The sequence below is a fragment of the Chlorocebus sabaeus genome, chromosome 6 (genome assembly GCF_047675955.1).
Source record: "Chlorocebus sabaeus isolate Y175 chromosome 6, mChlSab1.0.hap1, whole genome shotgun sequence".
NCBI lineage: Eukaryota > Metazoa > Chordata > Mammalia > Primates > Cercopithecidae > Chlorocebus > Chlorocebus sabaeus.
The window spans coordinates 49,022,160-49,039,697 of record NC_132909.1 but is presented as its reverse complement, the minus strand read 5'-3'; the positions used below and the strand labels follow the sequence as shown (position 1 = coordinate 49,039,697).

At 53.2% G+C, this 17,538-nt stretch overlaps 1 protein-coding gene across 3 annotated transcripts in view; it reads left to right on the top strand.

Annotated features, from left to right (window-relative positions):
- The window catches only part of ZSWIM4 (zinc finger SWIM-type containing 4), a 36,834-nt gene that overhangs the window by 16,948 nt on the left and 2,348 nt on the right, over window positions 1–17,538 (top strand). For all 3 annotated transcript variants that reach the window (XM_037992370.2, XM_037992369.2, XM_037992371.2), the window contains 7 exons: window positions 919–1,269; window positions 3,752–3,889; window positions 4,258–4,512; window positions 5,853–5,988; window positions 10,695–10,849; window positions 12,831–12,994; window positions 16,073–16,154. In XM_037992370.2, coding sequence (XP_037848298.2) covers window positions 919–1,269; window positions 3,752–3,889; window positions 4,258–4,512; window positions 5,853–5,988; window positions 10,695–10,849; window positions 12,831–12,994; window positions 16,073–16,154 — 1,281 coding nt within the window. The remainder of the gene's footprint in view (window positions 1–918; window positions 1,270–3,751; window positions 3,890–4,257; window positions 4,513–5,852; window positions 5,989–10,694; window positions 10,850–12,830; window positions 12,995–16,072; window positions 16,155–17,538) is intronic.

Genomic DNA, 17,538 nt, shown 5'->3' with positions numbered 1-17,538 from the left:
AGAGGAGTAGATAGGAGGGAAGACAGAGATTGAGGAGAGAGGGAAAAAAATGTATAGCAAGTACAGGCCAGGTGTAGTGGCTTACGCCTATAATCCCAGCACTTTGGGAGGCTGAGGGAAGCAGATTCATTGAGGCCAGGAGTTCGAGATCAGCCAGAGCAACATGGTGAGACCTTGTCTCTACAAAAAATACAAAAATTAGCTGGGTGCGGCGACGCATGCCTGGAATCCCAGATACTCAGGAGGCTGAGATGGGATAATCACTTGAGCCTGGGAGGCAGAGGTTGCAGTGAGCCGAGATCGCACCACTGTACTCTAGCCTGGGCGACAGAGTGAGACCCTGTCTCAAAAAAAAAGAAAAGAAAAATAGCAAGTAGGAAGAGAAAGACAGATAGCCAGTTAGTTGCTCAACCTGTTTTCCATCAGTGTGATGGGCCTGTACTAGTTCCTAACACATACACGCTTCCTTTTTTTTTTTTTTTGAGACAGTCTCACTCTGACACCCAGGCCGGAGTGCAGTGACGCAACCTCAGCTCACTGCAACCTCTGCCTCCCGGGTTCAAGCAATTCTCATTCCTCAGCCTCCCAAGTAGGTGGGATTACAGGCGTGCACCACCACGCCAGGGTTAATTTTAGTAGAGATGGGGTGTCGCCCTGTTGGCCAGGCTGGTCTCGAACTCCTGGCCTCCTGTGATCCTCCCACCTCGGGCTCCCAAAGTGCTGGGAGTACAGGTGTGAGCCACCATGCCCAGCCCACACAGGCATCTTCGAAGGGTGGCTTCAAGGACTGGGGAGATGGTGTACGCCGATAGCTTTGCCCAGGCCTAAACCCCAATTAGTACTTGGTGGGGAAAGTGGCCACAGCTCAACTACTATAGGGAAACCCCTCACTGGGCCATGTTGGGTGCCTCTCTGCAGGCTCGGAGGAAGAGGAAGAGGTGGCAGCCACAAGTCCCCGCCACACGGTATTTGGCCGCGCCTTGCTGGCTGGAGAGCTGCACTGGAATGACGCCTACCTGCAGAGGATCCTGGCCAGTGACTCCTATGGGCCCAGCCTCACAGGCAGCGTGGGTGGGGACAAACCGACTTTCGACCCCCAAGGCCGCCCACTGTGGCTGGGAGAACCTTTCCCCACTGCCTGTGCCCGTGTGGACACCCTGCGTGCCCACGGATACCCCCGGCAGGCCCTGCGGCTGGCCAGTGCCATCATCAACACGCTCCGGCTGCAACGGCGGCATCAGCTGGAGAGCTACAAGCAGCAGAAAAAAGGTCAGCCTCAGCCGGGCACGGGGACTCGGGCCTGTGACCCCAGCACATTGGGAGTCCAAGGCGGTAGGATTGCTTGAGGCCAGGAGTTCAACATCAGTCTGGGCAACACAGTGAGACAATGTCTCTACAAAAAAAAAAATTAACTGGATATGGTGGCTCACACCTGTAGTTCCAGCTACTCTGGAGGCTGAGGCAGGAGGATCACTTGAGCCCAGGAGTTCAAGGGTGCAGTGAGATATGATTGTGCCACTGCACTCTAGCCTGGGTGACAGAGCAAGACCTCATCTCTTTTTTTTCCTCTTTTTTTTTTTTTTTTTTTTTTTTTTGAGATGGAGTTTCGCTCTTATTGCCCAGGCTGGAGTGCAACAGCGATCTCGGCTTACCGCAACCTCCGCCTCCCAGGTTCAAGCCATTCTGCTGCCTCAGCCTTCTAAGTAGCTAGGATTACAGGCATGCACCACCATGCCTGGCTAATTTTTTTTGTATTTTTAGCAGAAATGGGGTTTCTCCATATTGGTGAGGCTGTTCTCGAACTCCCGACCTCGGGTGATCTGCCCGCCTTGGCCTCCCAAAGTGCTGATATTACAGGCTTGAGCCACTGCGCCTGGCAAATGTTTTTTGTTTTTTTGAGACAGAGTCTTGTTCTGTCACCCAGGCTGGAGTACAGTGGTGCAAGCTCAGCTTACTGCAACCTCCACCTCCCTGGTTCAAGCGATTCTCCTGCCTCAGCCTCCTGAGTAGCTGGGACTACAGGCACCCGCCACCACACCCAGCTAATTTTTCTATTTTTAATAGAGACAGGGTTTCACTACGTTGGCCAGGCTAGTCTTGAACTCCTGACCTTTTGATCCACCCACCTCAGCCTCCCAAAGTGCTGGGATTACAGACATAAGGCACCATGCCTGTCCTACTGAAAATATTTTTAAAATTAGCCAGGCTTGGTGGCGCACACCTGTATTCCCAGCTACTAGGGAGGCTGCAGCATGAGAATTGCTTTAATCCGGGAGGCAGAGGTTGGTTGCAGTGAGCCAAGATTACACCATTGCACTCTAGACTGGGTGAGAGAGCGAAACTCCGTCTCAAAAAATAAAAAAATTAAGAGAGAAAAGAGGAGAGAGAGAAGAAGAAAGAAAGGGGGTGAGGGAGGGAGAGAGAGAGATGGGGGGAGAGAGAGGGGAAGGAAGAAAGGGGGTGAGGGAGGGAGGGAGAGAGATGGGGGGAGAGAGAGGGGAAGGAAGAAAGCGGGTGGGGGGGGAGAGAGAGGGGAAGGAAGAAAGGGGATTAGGGAGGGAGAGAGAGAGATTGGGGGAGAGAGAGGAAGGAAGAAAGGGAGGGAGGGAAGGAGGCTGTATGAGCCCCAAAAACCACATTGTGTACTGAATATGGGGGTGGGGGACAGGAGGGAGGCCACCAGTTGAGAGAGCTGGTTGATGGGGTTGATGGATCAGCTATCAGGAAATTGAACAAAGAAAAGCGTGTCATGGAGGAAACATGGGGGCCCTGGGACCCGAGCAGTGCTCTGACCAGGCTTGGCAGCATCAGTGAAAGGCACCTAGATTTTAAAAATTAGCCAGGTGGCTCATTAGCTGAGTATTTAAGGATGTGCATGGCCGGGCGAGGTTGCTCACGCCTGTAATCCCAGCACTTTGGGAGGCGGAGGCCGGCGGATTGCCTGAGGTCATGAGTTTGAAACCAGGCTGGCCAACATAGTGAAGCCCCATCTCTACTAAAAATCCAAAACACATTAGCCAGGCCTGGTGGCACGTACCTGTATTCCCAGCTACTCAGGAGGCTGAGGCAGGAGAATCGCTTGAACTGGGAGGTACCTGGAAGTTGTGGTGAGCTGAGATCACGCCATTGCACTATAACCTGGGCAACAAGAGTGAAACTCCGTCTCAAAAAAAAAAAAAAAAAAGAATGTGCAGGAGTTACCCAGGAGAAGGGGGTGGAGGAAGTGCTCAGAATAGAAGGAACACCGTGAACAGGAGCCAGGAGGGAAGAGAGTACGTGTCTTGGAGGACAAGGCTGGAGGACTGGCTTCCAGATGAGATAGGTCACCAGTATATGAAAAAACTTCATACTGGTCCTTGGGAGCCCTAAAGGCTGTTGGGGCCTTATCTTCAGAGAGGTGGAGAGGGAATAAGGGCAATGAGGAGGGGAATGACACTTTGGGTGTTTTAAAAAGCGTCCAATGGCCAGGCATGGTGGCCCATGCCTGTAATCCCTCTGGGAGGCTGAAGCAGGAGGATCGCTTGAGCTCCAGAGGTCGAGGCTGCAGTGAGCTATGATTAGGCCACTGCACTCCAGCCTGGGCAATAGAGCGAGACCCCAACTCAAACAAAAAGTTGAAGGTGACCATCAGGTGAGCAGGTGGTGGGCATTATGGGGCTAGACTGGACGGCAGGTCAAGAAGAGGAATACCCCTCCCTCCTAGAGACTTGGGCAGGTGTGTGGGCATTGAGCCCCATCTTTCCACCTGCAGAGCTGCTCCAGAAGGGTTCCACCTGCATCACCAACAGTGAAGGATGGGTGGGGCACCCCCTGGACCCCATTGGCTGCCTCTGCAGGGCGCTCCTGGAGGCCTGTCGTCTGGAGGAGGAGACACTTACCCTTTACCCAGGTACTCACATGGGGGACTCTTGGAGGAGGTGGGACAACCCCTCCTCGCTGGCCATGCCTCCTGGCCCAGTACCCCTATAAGGTAACTCCCAGACTCTTACCCTTGGCCACGCCCCTACCTTTGGCTACCTCCCCTGGCCAGTGCCCAGAGCCAGTAGGCTTAGCTTCTCCTGAAAGTGAGGCCACCATAGGCCTAGCTGCTGCTAGAAGGTGGGGCTCCCGTGCTCCCCCAACCTCGTGAGTGCTGGGAGCTTCTGGGCTCCCTCTAAAACCTACCCTGTGCCCAAGTCTCCATGCTTGGGGTAAAGGGCTACAGGGGTCTTAGGGAAGGGGATCTGTCTCCAGCAGCCCTGGCCCTGTCTCCCCCAGACTCAGGCCTCGAGAAGCGGAAGGTGGCCTACCAGCACGTGCCTGTGCCCGGGAGCCCTGGAGAGTCCTATTTGGTGCTGGCGCTGGAGGTGGCACTGCTGGGGCTGGGGCAGCAGCGGGCCCTGCCGGAGGGGCTGTACGCCCAGGACAAGGTGGTGCGCAACGAGGAGCAGCTGCTGGCCCTGCTGGAGGAAGTGGAATTGGATGAGCGGTTGGTGCAAGTGCTGCGCAAACAGGCGGGGCTGCTGCTGGAAGGTGAGGCCCCGCCCCTAGGCCTGGCTGTTCCTGAAAGGTAGGGTCCTGCCCCTGGTCCTGTAGCGGCCGGGTTGCTGTAAGATGGGAGGCCCCGCCTTAGCCCCGCCCCTAGCCCCGCCTCCTGGTCATACTGTCCACTCATACCTTGGCAGTTTCTAAAAGGAGAGATCCGGCTCTTCTTCCCGCCACCTAATGCGTGCTGCCAGCCAGTAACTGCTGCTTGTGCTGAGGCACCGCCCCCTTCCCTCCCGGGAGCCAATGAGCCAAGTGGCTGATGTTAAAGCAAGGGCGTCCCACCTTCATCTGCAACTTAGGCACCGCCCCTGGCCCGGCCTGTTCCTCAGTGGCCCCGCCCATGGCCTGGCCCTATTGGCCTGTGCGTTGTGATACTCCGTCCCCTAGCGCCGCAGGGAGCCGCTTATCCCTGCCCCTTCCAGGCCCTTTATGCTATCGGACTTGCTCATCTTGGCCTCTGGTCCCACTCCCCAAGGCAGGTGCAGCCCCACCTCCACCCTCTGGCCCCACCTTGCATCTGAGCCCTGCTCCTCACCTGGGAGTGTGCCTGGAGTCTCTTCTTTTTTTTTTTCCTTTTTTCTAGTGGCGCGATCTCGGCTCACTGCAACCTCCGTCTCCTGGGTTCAAGTGATTCTCCTGCCTCAGCCTCCCGAGTAACTGGGATTACAGGCATGCGCTACCACACCCAGTTAATTTTTGTATTTTTAGTAGAGATGGGGTTTCCCCACGTTGGCCAGGCTGGTCTCAAACTCCTGACCTGAAGTGATCCGCCCGCCTCGGCCTTCCAAAGTGCTGGGATTACAGGCATGAGCCGCGGTCCCGGCCTCCTCTTTTATTTTTTTTTGAGATGGAGTCTTGCTCTGTCCCCCAGGCTGGAGTGCAGTGGCGCGATCTCAGCTCACTGCAACCTCTGCTCCCCGGTTCACGCCATTCTCCTGCCTCAGCCTCCCGAGTAGCTGAGACTACAGGCGCCCGCCACCACACCTGGCTAATATTTTTTGTATTTTTAGTAGAGACAGGGTTTCACCTTATTAGCCAGGATGGTCTCGAACTCCTGACCTCGTGATCCGCCTGCCTCGGCTTCCCAAAGTGCTGGGATTACAGGCGTGAGCCACTGCGCCCAGCCTGGCCTTGTCTTTTATTTGTATTACCCAGAGCTTGTCTCAGTCTCAGCCCTGAACCCCTACCCCTGGGGACCCATCTAGCCACAGCCACTCTACCCAGGGGCCAGCCCACCCACTACTTAAAGCCTGGGGTCTTATGAAACCTGGGGAGGGGCTGAGGCAAGCCCACACCTGGGCACTGAGCTCAGGCTATTCCTGCAGGGGGTCCCTTCAGTGGCTTCGGGGAGGTGCTGTTCCGGGAGAGCGTGCCCATGCACACCTGTGCCCGCTACCTGTTCACTGCACTGCTGCCTCATGACCCCGACCTGGCCTATCGCCTCGCGCTGCGAGCCATGAGGTGAGGCTAGGTGGCCAGGGCGGGGGAGCTGGGGGGAAGAGGGGCGGGCATGGGAGGGGAGCTCAGAGCCCCACCCGGCCAGCCTGAACTCACAGTCTAGTTGATTGATTCTCCCTCACCCTGGCATTTGATGATGATGCCATGTGCTTTTCATTCTGCCACCTAGGCTGGAGTGTAGTGGCATGATCTCGGCTCACTGCAACCTCGACCTCCTGGGTTCAAACAATTTCCTTCCTCAGCCTCCCAAGTGGCTGGGATTACAGGCATGCACCACCACGCCCGGCTAATTTTTGTATTTTTAGTAGAGATGGGGTTTCACCATATTGCCTAGGCTGGTCTTGAACTCCTGACCTCATGATCCACCCGCCTTGGCTTCCCAAAGTGCTAGGATTACAGGCATGAGCCACCTCGCACAGGTGTGCTTTCTATTGTTAAGTATAAATGTGAGTTTTTTGTTTTTTGTTTTTGAGACAGGGTCTGGCTGTGTCACCCAGGCTGGAGTAAGGTGGTGCAATCTCTGCTCAGTGCAACCTCTGCCTCCTGGGCTCAAGTGATCCTCCCATCTCAGCCTCCTGAATATCTGAGACTCCAGGTGTACATCACCGCACTGGGCTAATTTTTGTATTTTTTGTAGAGGCGGGGTTTCACCACGTTGCTCAGACTGGTCTCGAATTTCTGAGCTCAAGTGATCTGCCCACCTCGGCTTTCCAAAGCTCTGGGATTATAGATGTGAGCCACTGCACCTGGCTAAATGTGTAATATTATTTTGAGTTTGAGAATATTCACATGATACATGAAAAGGTACACAAAGCTGAGATCTTTTCTAGGCAGGTTTATCTCAGCCTACCCAGATCTCTCTGGAGGCAAGCATTGTTATCACTTTCGTATCTATCCTGCAAGAATTGAGGTTTCTGCAAACCCAGAATCTGGAAATTGAACGCTGGTCCTCCTTTTATACCGGTGGTACATCCTGTATCTATTCTTTGCACCTTTTTTTTCATTGAGCTTTGCATCTTACAGGATTTGTCGTATCACACAGGACGTGAATCACTGCGTAGTCTTCCACTATAAGGACACGTCATAAAAGAACCAGTTGGGGCCAGGCGCGATGGCTCACGCCTGTAATCCCAGCACTCTGGGAGGCCGAGGGGGGCGGATCACGAGGTCAGGAGATCGAGACCATCCTGGCTAACGCTGTGAAACCCCATCGCTACTAAAACTACAAAAAAATTAGCCGGGTGTGGTGGTGGGCGCCTATAGTCCTAGGGAGGCTGAGGCAGGAGAATGGTGTGAACTGGAGAGGCGGAGCTTGCAGTGAGCCCAGATTACTCCACTGCACTCCGGCCTGGGCAGCAGAGGGAGACTCTGTCTCAAGAAAAGAAAAGGCCAACTCGATAGTAAACCATGCCCAACAAGGTGAAACCTATTCCACGCCTTCTGAAACCATCCTTCAGAGACACCTGTAAACAACTTGGGATCCGGCCTGGCGGTACACATCTATGGTCCCGGCTGCTTGGGAGGCTGAGGAAGGAGGATTGTTTGAGGCCAGGAATTCAAGGCTGTAGTGATCTATGATCCCACCTATGAATTGCCACTGCACTCCAGCCTAGGCAACAGAGCAAGACCCCATCTCTCTCTTTTTTTGTCCTTTTAGAGACAATCTCACTCCATTGCCCAGGCTGGAATGCAATGGCAGGATCATAGCTCTTCACAACCTCATATACTTGGCCTCAGAGGATCCTCCCACCTCAGCCTTTCAAGTAACTAGGACTACAGGCACTCATCACTACACATGGCTAGTTTTTAATTTTTTTTTTTTTTTTTTTTTTTTGAGAGGGAGTCTCGCTCCATTGCCCAGGCTGGAGTGCAGTGGCGCGATCTCGGCTCACTGCAAGCTCTGCCTCCCGGGTTCACGCCATTCTCCTGCCTCAGCCTCCTAAGTAGCTGGGACTACAGGTGCCCACCACCACTCCCAGCTAACTTTTTGTATTTTTAGTAGAGACAAGGTTTCACCATGTTAGCGAGGATGATCTGATCTGATCTCGTGATCCACCCGCCTCAGCCTCCCAAAGTGCTGGGATTACAGGCATGAGCCACCGCGCCTGGCCTAGTTTTAAATTTTTTTTTACATTGCCCAGGTTGGTCTCAAATTCCTGGTCTCAAGCGACCCTCTCATCTTGGCCCGTCTCTTTAAAACACACACACACACAGACACACACACACACAGAGTTGGGAGTGTTTTTCCAGAATATTTAGAAAGAGCAGCAGGTAAGAGCCAAGATTTAGACAACAGACTTTTCTATGCAAAAATTTTTTTCTCAGCAAAATACAGCCCATGGGGCCTAATTTGGCCTGCCACCTGTTTTCGTACAGCCCATGAGATAAGAATGGTTTTTACATTTATAAATGGTTGAAAAAAATCAAAAGAATATTTTATAACACATGAAAAATATGTGAAATTCAAATTTCAGTGTCCAGAAATGGCTTTATTGGCACACAGCCATGTCCATTCATCTGTGAATTGTCTGTGGCTTCTTTGGCAGGACAATGACAGAATTAAGTTGTTGAAATACAGATCAGCGGCCGGGCACGGTGGCTCACGTAATCCCAGCACTTTGGGAGGCTGAGAGGGGTGGATCACTTGAGGACAGGAGTTCAAGACCAGCCTGGCCAACATGATGCAACCCCATGTCTACTAAAAATACAAAAATTAGGGCCAGGAGCCATGGTTCACGCCTGTAATTCCAGCACTTTGGGAGGCCGAGGTGGGCGGATCACCTGAGTTCGGGAGTTCGAGACCAGCCTGACCAACATGGAGAAACCCCGTCTCTACTAAAAATACAAAATGAACTGGGCACGGTAGTGCATGCCTGTAATCCTAGCTATTCGGGAGGCTGAGGCAAGATAATCATTTGAACCCGGGAGGCCGAAGTTGCAGTGAGCCGAGATTGTGCCACTGCAATCCAGCCTGGGCAACAAAACCAAAACTCTGTCTCAAAAAAATAAATAAATAAAAACAAAAATACAAAAGTTAGTGGGGCACGATGGCGCACACCTGTAATCCCAGCAACTCGGGAGGCTGAGGCATGAGAATTGCTTGAACTTGGGAGGCAGAGGTTACAGTGAGGCAAGATCACGCCACTGCATTCCAGCTGGATGACAGAGCGAGACTCTCTAAAAATGAAAAGGAAAAAAAAAGAAATACAGACCAAAGACCCTGCAAAGCCCAAAATATTAGTGGTCCAGCCCTTTGAAGAAAAAATGTGCTGGCCTCTTGTCTGAGTCCATGACGCAGTACCTTATATAATCTTCAAAACAACCTAGCAAAATAAGTATGTTTACTCTCATTTTCCATCTACAGGAACAGCAAGGAAGTTTAGGTAATATTTGGAATGAGGCTAGCCTGAGTCCTCTTGCATGCTGTTAATCCCACCATTGGGCAACTTTGAATAACTTTTTTTGTTGTTGCTGTTGTTGTTTTTGTTGAGACGGTCTCTTTCTGTCACCCAGGCTGGATGGAGTGCAGTGGCACTGTCACAGCTCACCGCAGCCTCGAACTCCCAGGCTCAGGCGATCCTCCCACCCACCTCAGCCTTCTGAGTAGTTTGGACTACAGGAGCCCACCACCACCCCCAACTAATTTTTGTATTTTTTGTAGAGACAAGGTTTCGCTGTGTTGCCCATGCTGGTCTCAAACTCCCGGACTCAAGCAATCTGACTGCCTCAGTCTCCCAAAGTGCTAAAATTATAGGCATGAGCCACTGTGCCTGGCCTTGCAAAACTGCATATATGGTGAGCCACTTAGCAATATAGCTTACAAGGAGGCTGAGACAGGAGAAGCACCTGAGACCAGGAGTTTGAGACCAGCCTGGGCAACATAGCAAGACCCCATCTTTATAGAGAGAGAGACAGAGAAAGAGAGAGAGGAGGGACAGAGGGAGGGAGGGAGGGAGGGAGGAAGGAAGGAAGGAAGGAAGGAAGGAAGGAAGGAAGGAAGGAAGGAAGGAAGGAAGGAAGGAAGGAAAGAAGGAAGGAAAGAAGGAGAGAAGGAGAAGAGAAGAAAGGGAAAGAAAAGGCTGGGCTTGGTGGCTCACACCTGTAATCCCAGCACTTTAGGAGACTGAGGCAGGCAGATCATCTGAGGTCAGGAGTTCAAGACCAGCCTGACCAACATGGAGAAACCCCATCTGTACTGAAAATACAAAATTAACCGGGCATGGTGGCACATGGCTTGTAATCCCAGCTACCCGGGAGGCTGAGGCAGCAGAATCGCTTAAACCAGGGAGGTGAGGTTGCAGTGAGCCGAGATCGCGCCATTGCACTCCAGCCTGGGCAACAAGAGCGAAACTCGGTCTCAAAAAGAAAAAAGCCAGGTATGGTGGCACATGCCTGTAGTCCCAGCTACTCAGGATGCTGAAATGGGAGGATCACTTGAGCCCAGAAGTTCAAGGCTGCAGTGAGCTATGATTGCACCACAGGACTCCAGCCTGGGTGACGGAGTGAGACCCTGTCTCTAAAATAAGTAAATGTATCAATTTATAAACAACACTGCAGTGAACATCTTGCACACACATCTTCCATCATCTTGAGTTGTCAGGGCTCTGCTGGCTGAAGTGGGGAGGCCAAGACAGGAGGCTTCTCTGTCTCCTAGAGAGAATAGGGACAGCAGACCCACCTCACCATGGCTCACTTCTCCTCTTACCCAGGCTGCCTGTACTGGAGACAGCATTTCCTGCTGGAGAACCTCATCCCAGCCCGCTGGACTCCATCATGAGCAACCGCTTCCCCCGCTGGTTCATCCTTGGCCACCTGGAGACCCGCCAGTGTGAACTGGCTTCCACCATGTTGACAGCCGCCAAGGGTGAGGGTGGCAGCTGTCCTGATTCCTTTATCTTCCTCCTCTGTCATCTCCTTCTTCCTTCCCTCTTAACTTTCCTACTTCCTCTTATCCTTTCACGAAATTCCACCCACATTCCTTGAGCGCCTCCTATATATACCAGACACTGTCTCAGGTGCTGGGGATGTAGCAGGTGGCAAAACTGTCCCAGATCCCCTGCCCTGTGGAATGACATTCTAGTGGGGAGAAGCAAGTGATGCAGTAAATGAGACAGGAACAAGTACCACGGAGTGGAATAAAACAGGTGAACGTTTAAGCAGAGACTGGAAGGTGAGGTGGAGCCATGCAGGTAGCTGGTGTCTTAGTTCAGGCTGCCGTAACAAAACACCAGAGACTGCGGGACTTCAACAACAAAAATTTATTTTCTCACATTTCTGGAGGCTAGAAGTCTAAGATCACTACGTCAGTATGGCTAGTTCCTGGTGAGGGCTCTCTTCCCAGCTTACAGACGGCTGCCTTCTTGCTGTGTTGAGAGTTGGGGGGAATGGAGGGGTGAGTAGAGAGGAAAGTGAGAGAGAGGAGGTGGGAAGAGAGAGAGAGGGACAAAGAGATAGTAGGAGGGGGACAGAGAGAGGAGTCAGGTAACAGAGAGGAGAGAGAGAAGAAAGAGAAGAGGGAGAGAGGAGAGACCGAGAGGAAAAGTTAAATTTCTCCAGTGTATCTTCTTCTAAGGTCACTAACCCTCTCATGAGTACCTGAACTTCATGACCTCATCCAAACCTCATTATTGGCTGAGCACGGTAGCTCATGCCTGTAATCCCAGCACTTTAGGAGGCTGAGGCAAATCACTTGATGCCGGGAGTTCGAGACCAGCACATCACTTGAGGCCAGGAGTTCAAGAACAGCCTGGCCAATATGGTGAAACCCCATCTCTACTAAAAATGCAAAAATTAGCCAGGCACAGTGGCACACACCTGTAATCCCAGCACTTTGGGAGGCCAAGGCAGGGGGATCACCTGAGGTCAGGAGTTCAAGACCAGCCTGGCCAATGTGGTGAAACCCTGTGTCTACTAAAAATACGAAAATTAGCTGGGCATGGTGGCAGGCACCTGTAATCTCAGCTACTTGGGAGGCTGAGGCAGGACAATCGCATGAACCCGGGAGACAGAGGTTGCAGTGAGCCGAGACTGCACCATTGCACTCTAGCCTGGACAACAAGAGCAAAACTCCATCTCAAAATAATAATAAAAGCTAACATTTGAGCAGCTCCTTGCCATGTTAAGGCCTTGCCAAGTATGGGCCCACCACCACCCTGTGAGGGGGGTTCCATTGCCTGAGTGTTACCCATTTTACAGATGGGGCAGCCAGGGCACAGAGAGGTGAAGTGACTTACTCAGGGTCACACAGCTAGTGGGTGGCAGGACCAGAATTTGAACCCTGGCATTCTGGGTGTGCACCTGATGCCCTTGCGATGAGGGAGAGGTCCACAGGATCCCTAGGTGGCTTTCTTTTCTTTTTTCTTTTTTTTTTTTTTTGAGATGGATATCGCTCTGTCACCCAGGCTGGAGTGCAGTGGTGCGATATCAGCTCACTGCAGCCTGTGCCTCCCGGGTTCAAGCGATTCTCGTGCCTCAGCCTCCCAAGTAGCTGGGATTACAGGCGCCCGCCACCATACCCAGCTTATTTTTGTACACGGGGTTTTGCCATGTTGGCCAGGCTGGTCTCGAACTCTTGACCTAGTGATCCGCCCACCTAGGCCTCCCAAAGTGATGGGATTACAGGTGTGAGCAGCCACTGCGCCCTGCCCCTAGGTGGCTTTCTGTAACAGGAAAGGGCCACAGAGGAGATAATTGGCAAGGACTGGGGGCGCTGAGGTCTGAATACACATCCCTCTACACTCACTTGTGTCCCTGGGTGGAAGGATCTGTGTGAATAGGTCGGGTGGTTGTCAAAGGCTAGTGCTGGGGTGTATCTGACGGTGTCCTGTGTCCCTCCCTTCGCCCAGGAGACCCCAAGTGGCTACACGCGGTACTGGGCTCCATCCAGCAGAACATCCACTCTCCCGCCCTGCTCTTCAAGCTGGCGCAAGACGCCTGCAAGACAGCCACCCCGGTCAGCGCCCCACCGGACACCACGCTGCTGGGCATCGCCCTGGAGCTGGGGCTGCAGGTGAGGGCTGCCAGGTGGATGCGGGAGGGCGATGCTGCCTTGGGGCCAGGATTGATTGTGAGCTGCGCCTCCGGGGCCATGGGCTGCGAGTGAGCCACTTCGCTGGGGACCCCGCTTTTGCCGGAGCTGTTCCTCAGGGGTGGGGCCTGAGCGAGAGCCACTCCCTTGGGGCGGGGGCTGTGAGTGAGCCACACCTCTGAGGGCGTGGCCTGAGTGGGCCACTTCCTTGGGGGCGTGGCATGAGTGAGCCACTCCCCTGGGAATGGGGATTAGATGAATCGTGTCTCTGGGGATGGGGTCTGCATGTGGGCCACACCTCTGCAGGTGGGGCCTGACTGTCAACCTCATCTTTGGGGGCAGAGCCACAGAAGGGCAAGGTCTGTAAGACTTGGGAGTGTGGGAATGGGGTCCCCATTAGGGGTGAAGCCTGTGAATTATTAATAGAATCCACTTATGGAGGAGACTGAGGTCTAGGGGAGAGTTGTCACTGGAGCAGAGAGGCAGGGCCTGCAAGCCAGCGGATGGATAGCAAGCGAAATCTGGGGGTGGGGCCTGGGAGTGATGTGCTATTGTGATGTGCTATTGGTTAAAGATCATGGGTGGGTGGGTTTGAAGCCGAGGGTAGGACAGAGCCTACCAATAAGGAGTTTCCTTGGGGGCGGGGCCTGAAGAGGATTGCCCATCTATGGAAAGGGATTCACCACTGAGAGGCTGGCCCTGGGTAAGGTCCTGAAGATGAGACGCCAGCCAACTCTAGGGGTGGGGTCTGTGGTTGAAAGTCCTGTATGCGGCAGGGTGTGGTGGCCCACACCTGTAATCCCAGCACTTTGGGAGGCCGAGGCGGGCAGATCACGAGGCCAGGAGTTCAAGACCAGCCTGGCCAACATGATGAAACCCCCTCTCTACTAAAAACACAAAAATTAGCCAAGCGTGGTGGCACGTGCCTGTAATCCCAGCTACTCGGGTTGAGGCAGGAGAATCGCTTGAACCCGGAAGGCAGAGGTTGGAGTGAGCCGAAATCACGCCACTGCACTCCAGCCTGAAGGACAGAGCAAGACTCTGTCTCATGGAAGAAAAAAAAAAAAAAAAAAAAGTCCTGTATGCAGGGCCTGCAGCTGAGTGTCTGGGTCATCCCCAGGGGCCAAACAAAGGGTGGTACTGCAAGGGCAAATCTTGGGTGCAGCTTGCTGGAAAGAAGTCATCCGTAGGGTATGGGTCCCATGGGACCTGGAGGAGGGTGGAGACTGCAGGAATAGACAGGTAAGAGACCTGTGGGGGTAGGGCCTCAGAGGGTGGCAGAAGTTCACTAAGAAGATAAGGAATAGGGCTGGGCACAGTGGCTCACACCTGTAATCCCAGCATTTTGGGAGGTCAAGATGGGAGGATTGCTTGGGGCCAGGAGTTTGAGATTGGCCTGGAAAACATAGTGAGACCGCTGTCTCTAAAGAAAAAACTTTAGGGCCGGGCACGGTGGCTCATGCCTGTAATCCCAGCACTTTGGGAGGCCGAGGCAGGCAGATCACAAGGTCAGGAGATAGAGACCATCCTGGCTAACACGGTGAAACCCTATCTCTATAAAAATACAAAAAATTAGCCGGGCGTGGTGGCGGGCGCCTGTAGTCCCAGCTACTCGGGAGGCTGAGGCCGGAGAATGGCGTGAACCCAGGAGGTGGAGCTTGCAGTGAGCCGAGATCGCGCCACTGCACTCTAGCCTGGGTGACAAGCAAGACTCCGTCTCAAAAAAACAAAAAAAAAACTTTAAAAATTAGCCAGATGTGATGGTGCACCCTGTAGTCCCAGCTCCTCAGGAGGCTGAGGCAGGAGGATTGCCTGAGGCCAGGAATTTGAGGCTGCAGCAGTGAGCTATGATCACACCACTGCCCCCCAGGTTACAGAGCAAGAAGACCCCAACTCTAAAAGAAAAAGCAGAAAAGAAAAAAGAAATTGGGGCCAGGTGCTGTGACTCGCACCTGTAACCTGTAATCCCAGCACTTTGGGAGGCCGAGGTGGATCGCTTGAGGCCAGGAGTTCAAGACCAGCCTGGCCAACACAGTGAAAACCCATCTCTACCAAAAATTAGCCGCAGGTGGTTGTGGGCGCCTGTAATTCCAGCTACTTGGGAGGCTGAGGCAGGTGAATCACATGAACCCAGGAGGTGTAGGTTACAGTGAGCCGAGAGACCACAACTGCACTCCAGCCTGGGTGACAGAGTGAGACCCTCAAAAAAAAAAAAAAAAAAAAGGAACCCGGGCGCGGTGGCTCATGCCTGTCATCCCAGCACTTTGGGAGGTTAAGGCGGCAGATCACGAGGTCAGAAGATCGAGACCACCCTGGCTAACACGGTGAAACCCCATCTCTACTAAAAGAAATACAAAAAATGAGCTGGGTGTGGTGGCAGGTGCCTGTAGTCCCAGCTACTCAGGAGGCTGAGGTAGGAGGAATGGCCTGAACCTGGGAGGCAGAGCACGCAGTGAGACAAGATCGAACCACTGCACTCCAGCCTGGGTGACAGAGCAAGACTCTGTCTCAAAAAGGAAAAAAAAAAAAAGGCCAGGCGCAGTGGCTCACTCCTGCAATCCCAGCACTTTGGGAGGCTGACGCCGGTGTATCACAAGGTCAGGAGATTGAGACCATCCTGGCTAACACGGTGAAACCCCGTCTCTACTAAAAGTATAAAAATTAGCTAAGCACGGTGGCAGGCGCCTGTAATCCCAGCTACTTGGGAGGCTGAGGCAGGAGAATTGTTTGAACTTGGGAGGTGGAGGTTGTAGTGAGCCAAGATCGCGTCACTGCACTCCAGTCTGGGTGACAGAGCAAGATTCCATCTCACAAAACAAACCATCTCAAAAAACAAACAAAAACAAAAAAAGCAAAACAACAATCCTATGAGACAGATACTATTTTATCTCCATTTTCTAAGTAAGGAAACTGATGCCTGGAGAGTTGAGATCACTTACCCAGGTTCATTGGATCAGCTTTAACCTCCAAGTGTTTCTGGGGTCCTCCATCTCCCAATGCCCCTCCATAGACCAGCCCAAGACTCGGGCTAACCCCCTTCTCCCCACCCCTACCCTGCAGGTGATGCGGATGACTCTGAACATAATGACCTGGCGGCGGAGGGAGATGGTGCGCTGGCTGGTCAGCTGTGCCACAGAGATTGGTGAGAGCCCCTAAGGGGACCTGCAACCCACCTCGCTGTTCTGGTTCTGCAGAGGGCACTGAGAGAACCAGACAGACAAGAAAGAGAGAAGCAGCTGGGCACGGTGGCTCACGCCTGTAATCCCAGCACTTTGGGAGGCCAAAGCGCGAGGATCACTTGAGCCCAGGAGTTCAAGAGCAGCTTGGGTAACATAGTGATACCCCATCTCTACAAAAAATTAAAAATTAGCTGGGCATGGTGGCACGTGCCTGTAGTTCCACCTGCTTGGGAGACTGAGGCAGGAGGATCACTTGAGCCCAGGAGATCAACGCTACAGTTAGCCATGATTGTGCCATTGCACTCCAGCCTGTGCGACAGAGGAAATCCCCCTCTGGGGGGAAAAAATAGAGAGGCAAGCCAGGCGTGGTGGCACACACTTATAGTCCCAACTACTGGGGGGGCTGAGGTGGGAAAATCACTTGAGCCCAGGAGATTGAGGCTGCAGTGAGCTGTGACTGTGCCACTGTACTCCAGCCTGAGTGGCAGGGTGAGACCCTGTCTCTAAAAAATTGTTTAATAAAAGTAAAGAGGGCCGGGCGCCGTGGCTCACGCCTGTAATCCTAGCACTTTAGGAGGCTGAGGCGGGTGGATCACTTGAGGTCAGGAGCTCGAGACCAGCCTGGCCAATATGGCAAAACCCCATCTCTACTAAAAATGCAAAAATTAGCCAGGTGTGGTGATATGTGCCTGTAATACCAGCTACTTGGGAGGCTGAGGCAGGAGAATTTCTGGCACCCAGGAGACGGAGGTTGCAGTGAGCCAAGAACTCGCTGCTGCACTCCAGCCTGGGTGACAGAGCAAGACTCCATCTCAGAACAGGCATATCACAAGGTCAGGGGATCAAGACCATCCTGGCTAACACGGTGAAACCCCGTCTCTACTAAAAATACAAACGAATTAGCTGGGCATGGTGGCGGATGCCTGTAGTCCCAGCTACTCAGGAGGTTGAGGCAAGAGAATGGCTTGAACCCGGGAGGGGGAGCTTGCAGTGAGCCGAGATCGCACCACTGCACTCCAGCCTGGGCAACAGAGCGAGACTCCACCTCAAAAAAAAAAAAAAAAAAAAAGGAAAGAGAAGTAGACCCGGCTGGGCGCGGTGGCTCGAGCCTGTAATCCCAGCACTTTGGGAGGCCGAGACGGGCGGATCACGAGGTCAGAAGATCGAGACCATCCTGGCTAACACGGTGAAACCCCATCTCTACTAAAACATACAAAAAACTAGCCGGGCGAGGTGGTGGGCGCCTGTAGTCCCAGCTACTGGGGAGGCTGAGGCAGGAGAATGGCGTAAACCCGGGAGGCGGAGCTTGCAGTGAGCTGAGATCGCGCCACTGCACTCCAGCCTGGG